Source organism: Anarhichas minor, unplaced genomic scaffold (assembly GCF_050575085.1).
Source record: "Anarhichas minor isolate MPS153535 unplaced genomic scaffold, ASM5057508v1 ptg000017l, whole genome shotgun sequence".
Taxonomy (NCBI): Eukaryota; Metazoa; Chordata; class Actinopteri; order Perciformes; family Anarhichadidae; genus Anarhichas; species Anarhichas minor.
In genome coordinates this window covers 2,537,007-2,550,000 of record NW_027466463.1, presented here as the reverse complement: position 1 = coordinate 2,550,000, position 12,994 = coordinate 2,537,007, and the positions used below count along the sequence as shown (strand labels likewise).

At 42.5% G+C, this 12,994-nt stretch overlaps 1 protein-coding gene across 1 annotated transcript in view; it reads left to right on the top strand.

The window, feature by feature from the left end:
* ipmkb (inositol polyphosphate multikinase b) overlaps positions 1 to 10,205 on the top strand; it is a 23,109-nt gene extending 12,904 nt beyond the window's left edge. The window contains exons 5-6 of the mRNA XM_076092979.1: positions 2,164 to 2,245; positions 2,643 to 10,205. Of these exons, the coding sequence (XP_075949094.1) occupies positions 2,164 to 2,245; positions 2,643 to 3,466 (906 nt within the window). The 3' untranslated portion in view covers positions 3,467 to 10,205. The remainder of the gene's footprint in view (positions 1 to 2,163; positions 2,246 to 2,642) is intronic.
* Positions 10,206 to 12,994: the final 2,789 nt, after the last annotated feature.

The following is a 12,994-nucleotide window of genomic DNA, read 5'->3' as shown; positions in this document are numbered from 1 at the left end:
TAGTTTCAAGTCTTCTTCAATAAGCAAGCAAGCAAAAAGTATGATGTTCATTTTGTAAATGATGGTCCATTTAGAGTCAAACAGACTATAAAGCAGGGTATGCTTTAGGGCGGGGCTACACAGTGATTGACAGGTCGCTACCAGAGCTGTATACGGGGTCTCAACATCACTCCTCCACATTCCAAATATGGTAACTTCTGTTCACTGGTTCCAAAAAAGCCAAGATGGCGACGGCCAAACCGCCGAACTCAAGGCTTCAAAACGGCAGTCCACAAGCCAATGGATGACGTCACCATGACAACGTCCTCTTCTGATAGTCTATGGTATAAAGCCACTGTACACTAGCTGCTCAGCACCACACAGCAGACCGTTGGATACTTTGGTCATATTATCGTCATGATAACATGACAGTTTGTTCAGCTTCCCCCCCGGTGGCCAAAAGACAAGCCAGCGCCGCTTTAACTAAAACCAGTAACGTCACAAGGTACAAATACTCCGTTACAATAAAGGTACTACATTCAACATGTTACTTGACTAAAAGTGCAGTAGCACTATGAGGCAAACGTACTGTTGAAGAAAGATAGAAGTCTTCTTAGAAATGAAAAAGTTGAATTCATAAACAATATTAAATGTGTGCTTTTCAAATCTCTATGAAGTAATTTAAAGTAGAAGTATCTCAAGATTGTACTTAAGTACAATAGCAGTACAGTACTTGAACGTTGTATACATTTATCCTGACACAGTATTAGGTGTCTTTGAAAGGTTTGCACCTCCAGTAGTTTCAATGGATTTAGAAATGTATTTTGTGGGTGTGAATGAAGTTGTGTGTTAAAATGGGCTCAGAGGTCCAAGCTGTCCTCAGATGGTCAAAGAACAGAGATAAATCAGTAAAGTTGGGCTAAACTGTGCCCTAGAACAGGGAGTGGTGCTTTGAGTAGTTCCCATACTGTGTGTTTAGAGAGGAGACTAATTGGTGGTAATGACCTCCCTGATGGAGGAGTGATAGTGTGGGAGGAGGAGAGTCGGAGGAAGATAAGAAGAGGTGATTAAGTGTTTACTGCTGAGCAGAGAATCTTCCCGTGAAGCGTTTCCTTCTCTCAAGCACGCACTAGAAACGTGCCACCCTGTAATAAAGTTGCAGCTTTTATATGAACTTTTATTTGGTTGTATATTAGATCATGGATTGGGATAGGTAAATAATTATGTTGCAGATCATTTTCAATAATCTGATTGACTCTATCTAAAATCATAATTGTATTGTCATTCTTTCATTGTGACTCTTGTGTCTGGTTATGACTTCATGCATGTGGATCACCCTAAAACACCTGGGTCATGATCCAGCTTACTGACAGGATGCTGCACTTCTGCAGGTTGGTCCTTAAGGACAAAACAAATTGCTAAAGGACTCGAAAAAAACATCCAGACTCGAGTCATATAGTCAGCGTAGATGGAGTTTGGAGAAACAGCAGTAGTACCAGCGCGGGACTAAAGCACTGTGCTGCTGTGGACGGGGGCAGCAGCACAATGTGTTTTCGACACTGAAAGAAAATCTAAATCTGTTTAAGTGTACGCTGATTTTGTAATACTTTTGCAGGTTTACCTTGCCGTCAGACAGCTACACGGTCTATGGTTCACACAGGGAACTGAAGCCTGTTTTCTGTGCTCCAGCTGTGTTTGGAAGGGTTAGTTCACCAAAGTCACACAATAACACAAACAAGCTCACCTGTTGAGGCAGCGGTGGACCAGCAACTCCTGTGTCCTGCGAGGTCAAATTTCAGTTAATTTCAATGGAGTCTGGTGGCTTTGACCAGTGCATGGGTGGATACAAGGTGAACCGTCCAAACAATACTCTAAATATAGCATACACTAAGGGTCTAAAACACATTGTCCTGTCAGCGGTGGTCAGTCCCATGCTGCGGAGGCAGGTGTGAGTGCAGCTATGGACCACTAGATGGAGTCAGTGTTTCATCAGTTAGAGAGAGGCAGCACTTCAGTGGTGGTCAGCATGCATCTCCACACATCTGTCACTATGTGCTGTGAGTTGAGACAATAAGACTGTGCTGTGAGCAATAGGAGCTGTTCCACACAATACGACACGCGTATGTATATATGAAAACCTTCATTAGCATTTTGTGCCATGTTGTTTGTCTTCTTCTAATTCAGGTGTATAAGATGTGCAGTGACACGTTTGACTCCTACAACCAGCACTACGGGAGGGGACTGGTTCAGGACTCCATTAAAGACGGTGTGTGTGTGTGATTTATGAGATTTAATAAGTGATCTACCACCACTGACAAAGTGTAGGAGGAACTTCTCCGAATAATTTAAGTATATGTAACTCTCTCCTCTTCCCTTTCCTCTTTGCTAAACTCCTCTCCTCTTACCTTTTCTCCTACCTCCTCTCCTCTTCCCTTTCATCTTTCCTCCTCTTGTTTCCTTTCCTCTCTTCTTTCCTTTACTTTCCTCTCTTGGTCTCTTTCCTCTCCTTTCATCTACCTTTCCTCTCCTCTCCCTAAACTCGTCTCCTGTATTAATATATATATACCTTTCCTCCTCTCCTCTCCCCTTTCCCCACACCTTTCTTCCTCTCCTCTTCCCTTTTCTCTTGTCTCCTCTCCTCTCTCCTTTCTCCTCTCCTCCAGGCCTGGCTAATTTCTTCCATAATGGTGTTAGTCTGAGGAAGGATGCCGTGTCAGCCAGCATCCACAGAGTACAGTGTATCCTCCGCTGGTTTGAGTCGCAGCAGCAGCTGGTCTTCTACGCCAGCTCCCTTCTCTTCGTCTACGAGGGGCTCCCCTCCTCCTCCTCCTCCTCATCCTCCCTTTCGTCCCTTCTCAGCACCCCGTCCATCAGCCCAACTGCGGGGAAAACTGCCACATTGTCATCGGCGAGCGACAGCGGTCGGGGCGGGGAGGGGAAAGCGATACCAGAAGGGGCGAGGCAGGAAGAGGAAGTGGAAGTGGAGTATAACAACAACAACATTCAGGTGCCGGTGCCCTGGGACTGCAGCCTGGCCACCATTTACACCAACCATAGGAAAGGTGGCCACCACCACTGTGCCAGGGGTCATCTCCGTGGCGACGAAGATGCTGTGGAGACGACGGCGAGCCCGGTCCCTGGAGACAACATCTCAGCACTGTGCAAAGAAGATAACTCCGCGTGGAAACGAACTGGAGAGTCCCGACAACCGCCGAACGGAAACGGAAACAAATCACAACTGGAAGGGAAGGACGAGGACGGAGGGAGGGAGGACAGAGGCGGGAGGAGGAGAGAGGAGGAGGAGGAGGAGGAGCTGAAAGGACGGGGAGGCGATGCAACAGATGGGAGTGGTGGAGACACGGAGGTGGAGGTCAGGATGATCGACTTTGCCCACGTTTTCCCGAGCGAGAGCCACGATCACGGCTACATCTACGGCCTCAAACACCTGCTGACAGTGCTGGAGCAGATCCTCTGTGACGCCGCCTAGAGCCCTCCCCCTCCCTCCTCTAGACCTCCGCTAGACCTCGTGACCTGCTCAGTGAACCACCTTCTCCCTTCTGCCAATGTTCCTCTCTCCTCAAAAGACAGACACCTTCACAGGAGGGAGGGAAGAATCAAAAGAGTGAATTTTAAAAACGGAGCCATCGTCATCATCATCTCACCTGTTTATGGCTGTGTGTGTGTGTGTGTGTGTGTGTGTGTGTGTGTGTGTGTGTGTGTGTGTGTGTGTGTGTGTGTGTGTGTGTGTGTGTGTGTGTGTGTGTGTGTGTGTGTGTGTGTGTGTGTGTGTGTGTGTGTGTGTGTGTGTGTGTGTGTGTGTGTGTGTGTGTGTGTCAGTTAACAGTTTTTCCCCGTGATCAGCAGCACTACATGCACTAATCAATCCATGAAGGCATTGCGACCCTGTACTTAAACACGTCTTTGCTGATGCTCTAACGACAGTGACTACAGTGTGACGTGACTTCACCTTTAGTGGGCATTTGAAATGCATAGACAATAGGCTTTGACAAACATATTTTTTTATCATAGCTACTGGAAAAAGCTGGTTGTTTTCTGTAAAAAAAAAAACACATATCACTACACCTCAGATTAGGTCTGTGGCTGGGCGATATGAACATATCTATGGGGAGGCGGCGGGAGGGTGTTGGTGTGTAGCAGCTGTCCCTTAATGTCTCTGGTTGAACAAATCAACACTGCACTGTTACATGGCAATATCCACTGACATGAGTTTTGCATCAATGTGATAAAGTACAGTACTTACATTTTTCTGTTATGCAATTCCAATGGTTTGTCACTTTCTGCGTAATTTACTATATCTATATATAGATATATCTATATCTATATATAGCAGTAAGATTACAGTAAGAATAAGATTACTTGTACTGTGATTTGATCTATATCACCTTTTTAGCAAAACAATCCCAACTGTAACATTTGACATCATCAGTGGAGTTTGCTTCAGTTGTCACAGTGATTAACTTGCCATGCGAGCTGAGTATTTGGTGTGTTTGTCCCTGCAGCCACAGGAGTGCTTCGTCAGCATATTAATGAGAACCGGATCGGGCTTTATATGGCTCATACAATCCATCAGAAATACTCTGCTCCTGTGGGTCGGCTTCCATTGTGCTGCTCAAAAGGGATTGGTCAGTGGATGGAGCTGTGATGGAGACCTGCTCTGTTAGGATTCCACAGGAGTTCTTTAATGGTCGATCCTTGAATTGTTCTGACGGTGCCAAAGGGTGTGAAGACATGACCCGCCCACTCCGCCTCTGATTGGCTAGCTCTTGATTTGTTGTGTTGATTAGGTTTAAGTTTAATATCGGTGTAGGGCGGGTCATTCCCTCACCACACTAGGAAAACATGATATCACTCACAGGATGATGATTTTGGGTGATCTGCTGGTTTTTAAAGTGAAGGGCTGAGAACGGGTTTTCCAGCATTAAGATGAGGTGTACTGTTGGATCTGCCTAGAAAACGTTCCACTCTGCTGTAACTTTTGGAACGCAGCACTCTGAACATGTTTCTAGCTGGATTTGGTCCATGCTGTAGCACACCGTCAGATTAGAAACACAGCAGCTCTCCATTGGTCTCCTCTGGAACCAACAGGCTATGAGGGTTCAGAGCCGCTGAGCATTGGGTCGAACAAGAAGTCTAGAGAGCGTTTCTGTTTAAGTCGGGTCCTCATTTAGTGTTTCTGTTTAAACGCTGTCTTCAGGTATCTAACTCAGGTGAATTTACTGTAAGAGAAAATGCGTAATACTACTACTACTACTACTACTATCCTCTCAGCGAGACGATCCTCATGCTGTCTGGTTGTTCACTTCTAAATGATTGTTTTATAAAGTCTTTAATCTCATGATTGTCCTTATCTCATCATCATGTTAACCTTACAATCACCTTCCATGATTTTGTTGTTGTACATGTGTTCGTCTGCCAAACCCCCCCCCCCCTTCCGTGCTGTGTTTATTCCGGTTATTTTTTTTTCGGAACACCATTATATAATGCTGATGTCATACCTTGTATCTTTGTATGTTTTTTTTATTGTTTTTTAACTTTACTATCATCAAAAGGTGACATTGCTCGTGGGTTAGTAACCTTACTCTAGCATTAGCCATGAGCTATTCTATGCTTTTAAGTTATTATAATGTAATGAAGTAGTTATAACTGGGCATGAATAGGAAAATCAACCATTCCCCACCCAGAAGACAGAAGCATGATGTCGTACTGTATGATACATGATGTGCTGTGATTGGTCAACATGATCGTATGGCGTGACTTCCCTAAGGATGTTAAGATTGTAGAAAAAAAGAAACGTGCTGCTTTAACGCGAGTCCACCGACTCACCAGAGAGAGAGAGAGAGAGAGACAGGGAGAGACAGGGAGAGACAGGGAGAGCGAGAGACAGACAGCGACTGAATGGTTTCATGTTGAGTGTTTGTTGTTCTGTTCTTGGGTCTGAAGGGCAGAGATGTCAGAGTCCCGGTTGTCCCTTTTACACTAATCTCAGCTCGAGACAACAGCTTAACTGATTTCTGTTTCTTTTTTGTTTAAGTCAAATTCGGTAGAGTCGACTATTTCGGCTGATGCTGTAGATATCCTGCATGCATTTGACCGTTGTAATATTTTCATACCAGATATGTCAAAGGTTTATTGAGACTGTATTTCGACCAAAGCTTTCCATTGAAACCAGTGATGTTCATTTAGCTGTGGTGGACTCATGGTCGCTACAATATTTTTTATATTTCCTCCAGTGTTGTCTTGCAATCATGCCTTCGTTGTCTCGTTTTCTCCAGGAAACAAATTGAGCTTATTTGACAAAAACACCTAATATCAGAAGGTCCGCTCTCCTGGAGCTTTCAGACGCATCTCATGGCCTTCATTAGCTGATTGTTTCATCAGCAGTTGAAGGCCACAAGATACGGCTGAAAGCTCTGGAAAAAGACTAGTAAGCCAACCTGGTGATGAGATTTTTATTTTTATTTCAATTTTTTAGAATGGATGTTCAATGTGAACCTCTGTTTAGTTGTACAAACATTGATTGACGTGCGTATCCTGGGTTCGACCAGAAATGACTCCATGATGGTTCCAGTATGAAAGGACACGTGAAGGCTGGACGCGTGTCCAAAGTTCAGTCTCACTGTCCTCTGTTGATTCATTCCAGGTCAAGTCACCAACGTGTTTCTATCCAAAGAGTCCTAACATGGTGATTGAGCACCAGTACAACTACTGGACTAACAGTGGAGTTCATGTCTTACATATGGACACCACTAGAGATCCTCAGCCTCAGTCCAGCCCTACTTTCTTTACACACTAAGGTACATAGGACAGACTTTTCAATCATTTGATCACCTTAAAGGGCCAGCGCGTAGCATTTCAGTGGATATATTAGCACAGTTGCACTCTGCATTTAGTTCAATCTGCAACCACACTGTTAGATCCACCAAACCCTACAGCCCGTCACCTTTCACCATCATCTGCTGCGACTCGTAGTCTCCTGGTCATCCTGACAGGCTCAGCCGTTGACTCTCTCTGCACTAACACCGGAGCTGCTTTACAATGTCACCGCTCCAGGACGCCACAACCCAGTGAGAGTTCTAACCAACGATATGCACCGGTCTCTTCAGTCCATGTAGCTTGTAATATATGAATATAATGAACAATATGAAAATCCTCATCTTTTGTAAATTAACTCCATTAAATTGTATTATGATTTTAATCTGAATCAAAAGAGAACTTTTAGAATATACTATTTTCTCTAATGTTTCCTTTTTCATGAAACTGATCATTTGTTTGAAATAATCAATGTGAAAGTTGAGGTGTTTTCTAACAGGATGTTTACAGGAGTTTTTTTTTGTTTTTTCAATCACTGCCTTATTTTTGTCGATGTCGTCTCTGTGTTTTGAATATTGATTATTGATCATTCCGGCAGCTTTGTGTTACTAGCCTGTTGTTTCATGGCTAACCAACAAAAGAACCATATCATGCATTTATATACAGGGCATTGTTGATGGAATGGGTTTAATGAGTCATAGTGATGCAACCATTGACTTCCATCAGTGCAAAGACCCACTACTGTCACTGAGACGGGTGGGCAGATCCTCACGTTAGACACAATATATTCATACGGGGAAAGGTTTCTGTTCAGAGGACCACAGAAGGGTTTTCATTGCATCCTTTACGCTGCAGCTGAAGCAGAACATATACATTCTGTTGCTCGTTATGTTTTTCCATTCCACATTATGTCTGCCTTTTACCGTTTTACAGGCTGTTTTAAATGCAGACTGATTAGAAAAAGCCAAAATCCCTGATTTACCACACAGCAGTAACATCACCAACATACAAGCAGCCCTGTGTTCACTGTAGAGAGTGTACCATTAAAGGCTTTTACAGTGTGTGTAATAAATCTAATATCAACTGAAAATAATACAACAAACCAGATTAATTACATTTGCTTTGAAATGATTCTGAGTTCTGCTCCCTTTATTCTGTCTTTAAATGTAATAAAATGACTTTAAAGGATTTTTACATTTGATATGTGTAAAGCCATTTATTTGTTTGTCTGCCCGTCACAAGAGCTGTGATTGGTCCGTTTGTTCTGTGTTAGCAGGAATCTGACCAATCGGAGCTCCTGCTTCTGCTCAGTGTTCATCAGTCTGTAGAATACAGTAATGACATGAAAACTGGAAATGTTTTATGGTCAGCCCTTCATTCATCTTTTAAAAACCGAATCACTCCTTTTTCATTGTGATTTTTAAAATGTTCACTTTCATAATCCATCAGTTAAATACAAATCCTCTTGTGCTTTTTGTGAATGATACATTAGTGAATTGATTATAATTTAGCACTGCAAAGGTTTGTCATTATTTCAGTGGTACAGTCCGAGCTGCTCACTGTGGTGGACGTTCAGAGCAGTGAACAGACACCGTCTGGTAGAAGGTCAAAGAAAAGAACAAACCATCTCGTAGAGTCGGTGGGTTCAAACATGCAGAAACACCTGATTCAACATTTGAAGCCAAACGGAAATAAAGTGAAGGGTAGCTCTGCCCGCCTCGTCTGCCTCAGAATGTCCCAGCATGCACCTTTACTCATGCTGGAAACTCCTATTACGTCATTCCATTTAGTCCCGAGGACTCAGACATGACAGCATGCTGCATGATGTTGGAGACCTTTTCCTCAGCGTCGCATAGATAAATACACTTTGCACTCATTCATTTACATGTCCACTGTACTTCAACATGATTTCTGTTCTTTTTGTCATATATCATATATTATTTTTCATGCACTACCAATTTATGACATGTGTTTTACAAATGTCTCCTCATTAAAGGGCCATGAAGGTGGTTTGCCGTGTTTCACACCATTAGTCACATGATGCGGTCATGAGGACTGTTCTTTGCTGACAGACGTTTTCAAAGTACACCTCACGGTGCTCTAGGATCCTTACAGCAAATGATTGTTCACAAACATTGTCTTTTCCTGCATTTATATTTGCTTTTAAATTCCCCACAAATCCCTTTTGTTTCATCATTTGGAGAACGTCGGCTGTGTCTCTCCGTACATGCCTTGAGTGATCAAGCATGGCATTGTGTTACATTGTGAAAATGAAATGAATTGAAAATTCAAAGTTGCGACAATGTAAAACTATAAATGCTACACAAACTCGAAGAAACCCTGAGACATTAAGCTCAATTATCTTAAAACGTACTGAACTGTGTTGCCTTGAGAAATAGACTTTAATAACTAGATTGACATCCGTGCTTCATTTCGGTACATTTAGAAAATCATCTTGCAGAGACTTGAAACTTGCTGCAAATATTTAGTCACTTTTCCTTTGCGTCCGCTGCATCAAATGAAAGTGACTGTGAGTGCATTTTCATACATGAAGCCAGCAGCTGCTTTTGTAAGAGGTTAGTATCACTACTTACTGCTGACGGGATGCTTTGAAAACGAATGGACAGCGATACTCCAATCCAAAAGGAAATGTAGTGAAACAAGCAAAACCAGCAGTTTGCTTCTTTACTGGAGTCGAGGAAGACACAAAGTGAAGGGGGAGCGATGGGAGACTCGTGTCTTCTAGACCAATCAACCATCTGACTTTCCTTCGCTTGTGTTCGAGCTCTCTCTGTCAGTTGGCTTTATAACGCTGCACTGACGCCACAGAACCATAAACTCACACAACTATCCATCTCCTCATTTATCAGAGATGTTTCAATGAGCTGCTTTAACCAGTGCAAAGCTGAGATGAACTGCATTTTTGTAAGTGTACGTTCTGTCTTTCCCTTTTGACACAAACGCAGCATTTGGGGGAGAAAAAGGTCTCGTACACATTTGACTTTAAAACATTTTCAAACGCTTTTCTTCCGGGTGACAACCTTTGATCTACTGCAGTGTGTTGGTGTGATGCCTGTTGGGGAAGGTGAGGTGTGGATGCACAGTTAGAAAGCCATTGATGGGGGCTTGTGGCGTGCTGTCGTTGTGCTGCCATCATTATGAGCTGAACCCAGTCGGCCCCGCGATGGAAAGTGAACTCCTCATTGTGGTGTTTTTGAAGAGTGTTTGAATTTTGATATGCTGGAGTGACCATGTCCTACAAATGAGGCTGAAGCAGGACAGGGAATATCATCAGTGAACATAAGGAGAGGAACTCCACTGTTACAAGTCCCTCTACAACTACAAACCTGATACTCATTATTTTTTCAACAATAAAGAATATGATTCAAACTGTTTGACGATGAGCTGCCTCATTCCTGGAGTCCTTTGGTAATGTGGATATTTTTGTCTTGTCAAAAGTCTCCTCTAACCACTGTCTGCTTTCTTATAGAGCACTTTCTATGTTACATTATATACAGATTTATCGCTCGTCTTCAGAGTGTGCTGGATGTTAGCACACACAACACAATAAAGGAGCCTGTGAGGAAACTATGTGGGTATATTTCAGACAAAACGTAAAAGCATACAAAGGACACTAAGTATCATTCCAAGCGTGGCCTTTTACTTTTTGCATCTCGCTATATTGAAACAATTCACCTGAAAGCTTCTCTATGATATTCAGAGCATTCATAAAACAGCAAACCACTAGTATCTATAGTATCTATATTCATATGTAGAGGAGTAAATTAAGTCACTCTCCTTCAGTGCGTCCTCGCTTTGTCGAGAGTTAATGATTCCACTTGCCATCACTGGTCATTATTTGCTAATATTACTGTGATATGTTACAGTTTAAGTTATTACTAATCCATATCATCTTCATGTTATTTCCTCCTTTATTTCTGTAAATATCATTTACAATGTAGTATCATTAGTTTCCCACGGAGACAAGTGTGTTGTGTGTCACATGAGCGCCCTCTGGTGGACCCCTGCAATCAGTGTGCTGCACGCTGTCTCCTGGTAGGTTGATCTGTGACCCGTTGTAGTGTCTCAATACGTTTATTTTTGCTCGTAGAATTGTGTTTCCTACAGGTTATGTTTTAAGACGATTTATAATATAACTTTATTTAGCATTAGTAACATGCTAACCAACAGCTAGCTAAAGCATGTGTTTCTTTGCTTTGGCAGTTTCGGAGCTTGTTGCCACGAGGTGGGCTGAGAGACACCTGATATGATTCTGTTTGTTACCAGACCAATCTACAGCATGCTGTCACTGTGAATAAACGGCTGGTTGGTACAAAAAGATATCGAGTGTGCCTGAATCAAAACACAACGCAAAAGAGAGAGTACACAACTGCTACATCTGCACTGCTCTCACACGGCGGTTACAGCTGACGAGTCTACGCCGTCCCCACCGACAGCGTCGTGAGGGAGGAGTAGTGACCCCCCTCTGGTTCCCCCTCAGGTGAACACTGGTGACTCTGTCAGCACCGATACCGCTGTTTGCACCGTTAGCGCTGTTACCCTGTTAGCACTGTTAGCTACGAGCTACCAGCTCCTGTTGAGAACCCTGTGGAGGAGATCCCTCTGTTCTGAATTTCACATGGAGACCCTCTAATATTCTATCATCAGTATTCTACCTGGCTGACCTCTTATGAGTTTGTGTCCTCTGTCCTCTCAATTTGTGTTAATGAGTGTTGTGTATTCATATATTGTGGACATTTATAAGATTCACTAACAAGTTTCTGGCAGATAAATACAGCAGTTGTTCATAAAATGGAATGCAATGAGTTGCAACACTAAATAATTCTGCTTTTCAGAAATACAGATCAGTGGTCTGTTCAGTGGATCGTCATTTAATAACCTTGTAATATCTTCAGCTTCATCGTTATGGGTATAAAAAAGTATAGGTGGGGTGAAGCTTCAGTGAAGTCTTTTGAGAAGATTTCAGTTCATCGCCACATAATTAAACAAAACATTCATATGATTTGATGACTTTATTAACACACAAAAGAGCAACTGCTGTAGACGCTGGAGCAAATTGAAAGTGACTGCTTGTGAATAGTCACACTGAAATATCATGAAGTCAGCTGCTGCCTGGAACATTGGACATCAGTCCAAAACCTGATGGGAGGAAACCGAAAGACTGAAGTCCAACACATGGAGTTTGAACCACCCATTTAAAGTCAGAAAAATACAATTTGTGTAGTAGAACTTTTTTCTTCTTCTTTCCTCTCCCATTAATCATCTCACAGCTCTTCAGATTTATCTGGGGACCTTTTGGGGGTTAAAAGTTAAAAACTCTAAATAAGGAGTGAATGCTTGTGAGCTCTGCGACAGACTCATGAGCTGTCTACACTGTAATGAATTGCTGTCAATTGACGGTGGATTTAAAGCAGTATCTTACAGTATTTCATAATAACTGTAACATACAGTTAAATGTTCATCTCTCGCATGTAAATTAACAGTCAATGCCGTCAATTAACAATAACAGCAGACTACTGTAATTTATCAGCATAATACAGTATTTTCTGTGAAGTGGTGGAAATACGCTTCTCTATACAAATTCAGTGAGTCACGAACCATCTACGTACATCGTACTGTCTATTGTAGGTTAATGTGTCCGTTATGACGATAGAATATTTTTATTATTCAAAATGCTCATTGCCTACAAATCATTTTTGAGGGACAAGACGTGACCTACTGCTCCTGAACATGACTTTGGACACAACAGCTTTAGTTCATCCTTCTGAACACAGCCATGTGCAGATCAACTGAGGAGCCGAGGTAACTTACGCCAGTGGTGGGCCGTCAGGGCCAGCTAAGCCTTCTCTGCTGGCCTAAACAGAATCACAAAGTTATAGCTATTTTATAATTTTATAATTTTTCACAAATACACTACATGTAATATATATTTTTTTCCCATTAGCTTATTTTCTCATTGCACAGTGTGGCACAATAAGTCATATGAGTTCAGGAAGTACAATAGTTGCTTGGGTGTAGTGTAAGTTAAGTGACTTTATTATGTGTTAATGAGGAGGAAGTGTTCATTTTAGTTAAAATGTGGGGTACAGTGTTATTATATCGCCAGCTACATTTGTAGGCAGTAGATCTGGTGGATCGCCAGTAGGTGTCAGTGTTGTGACAT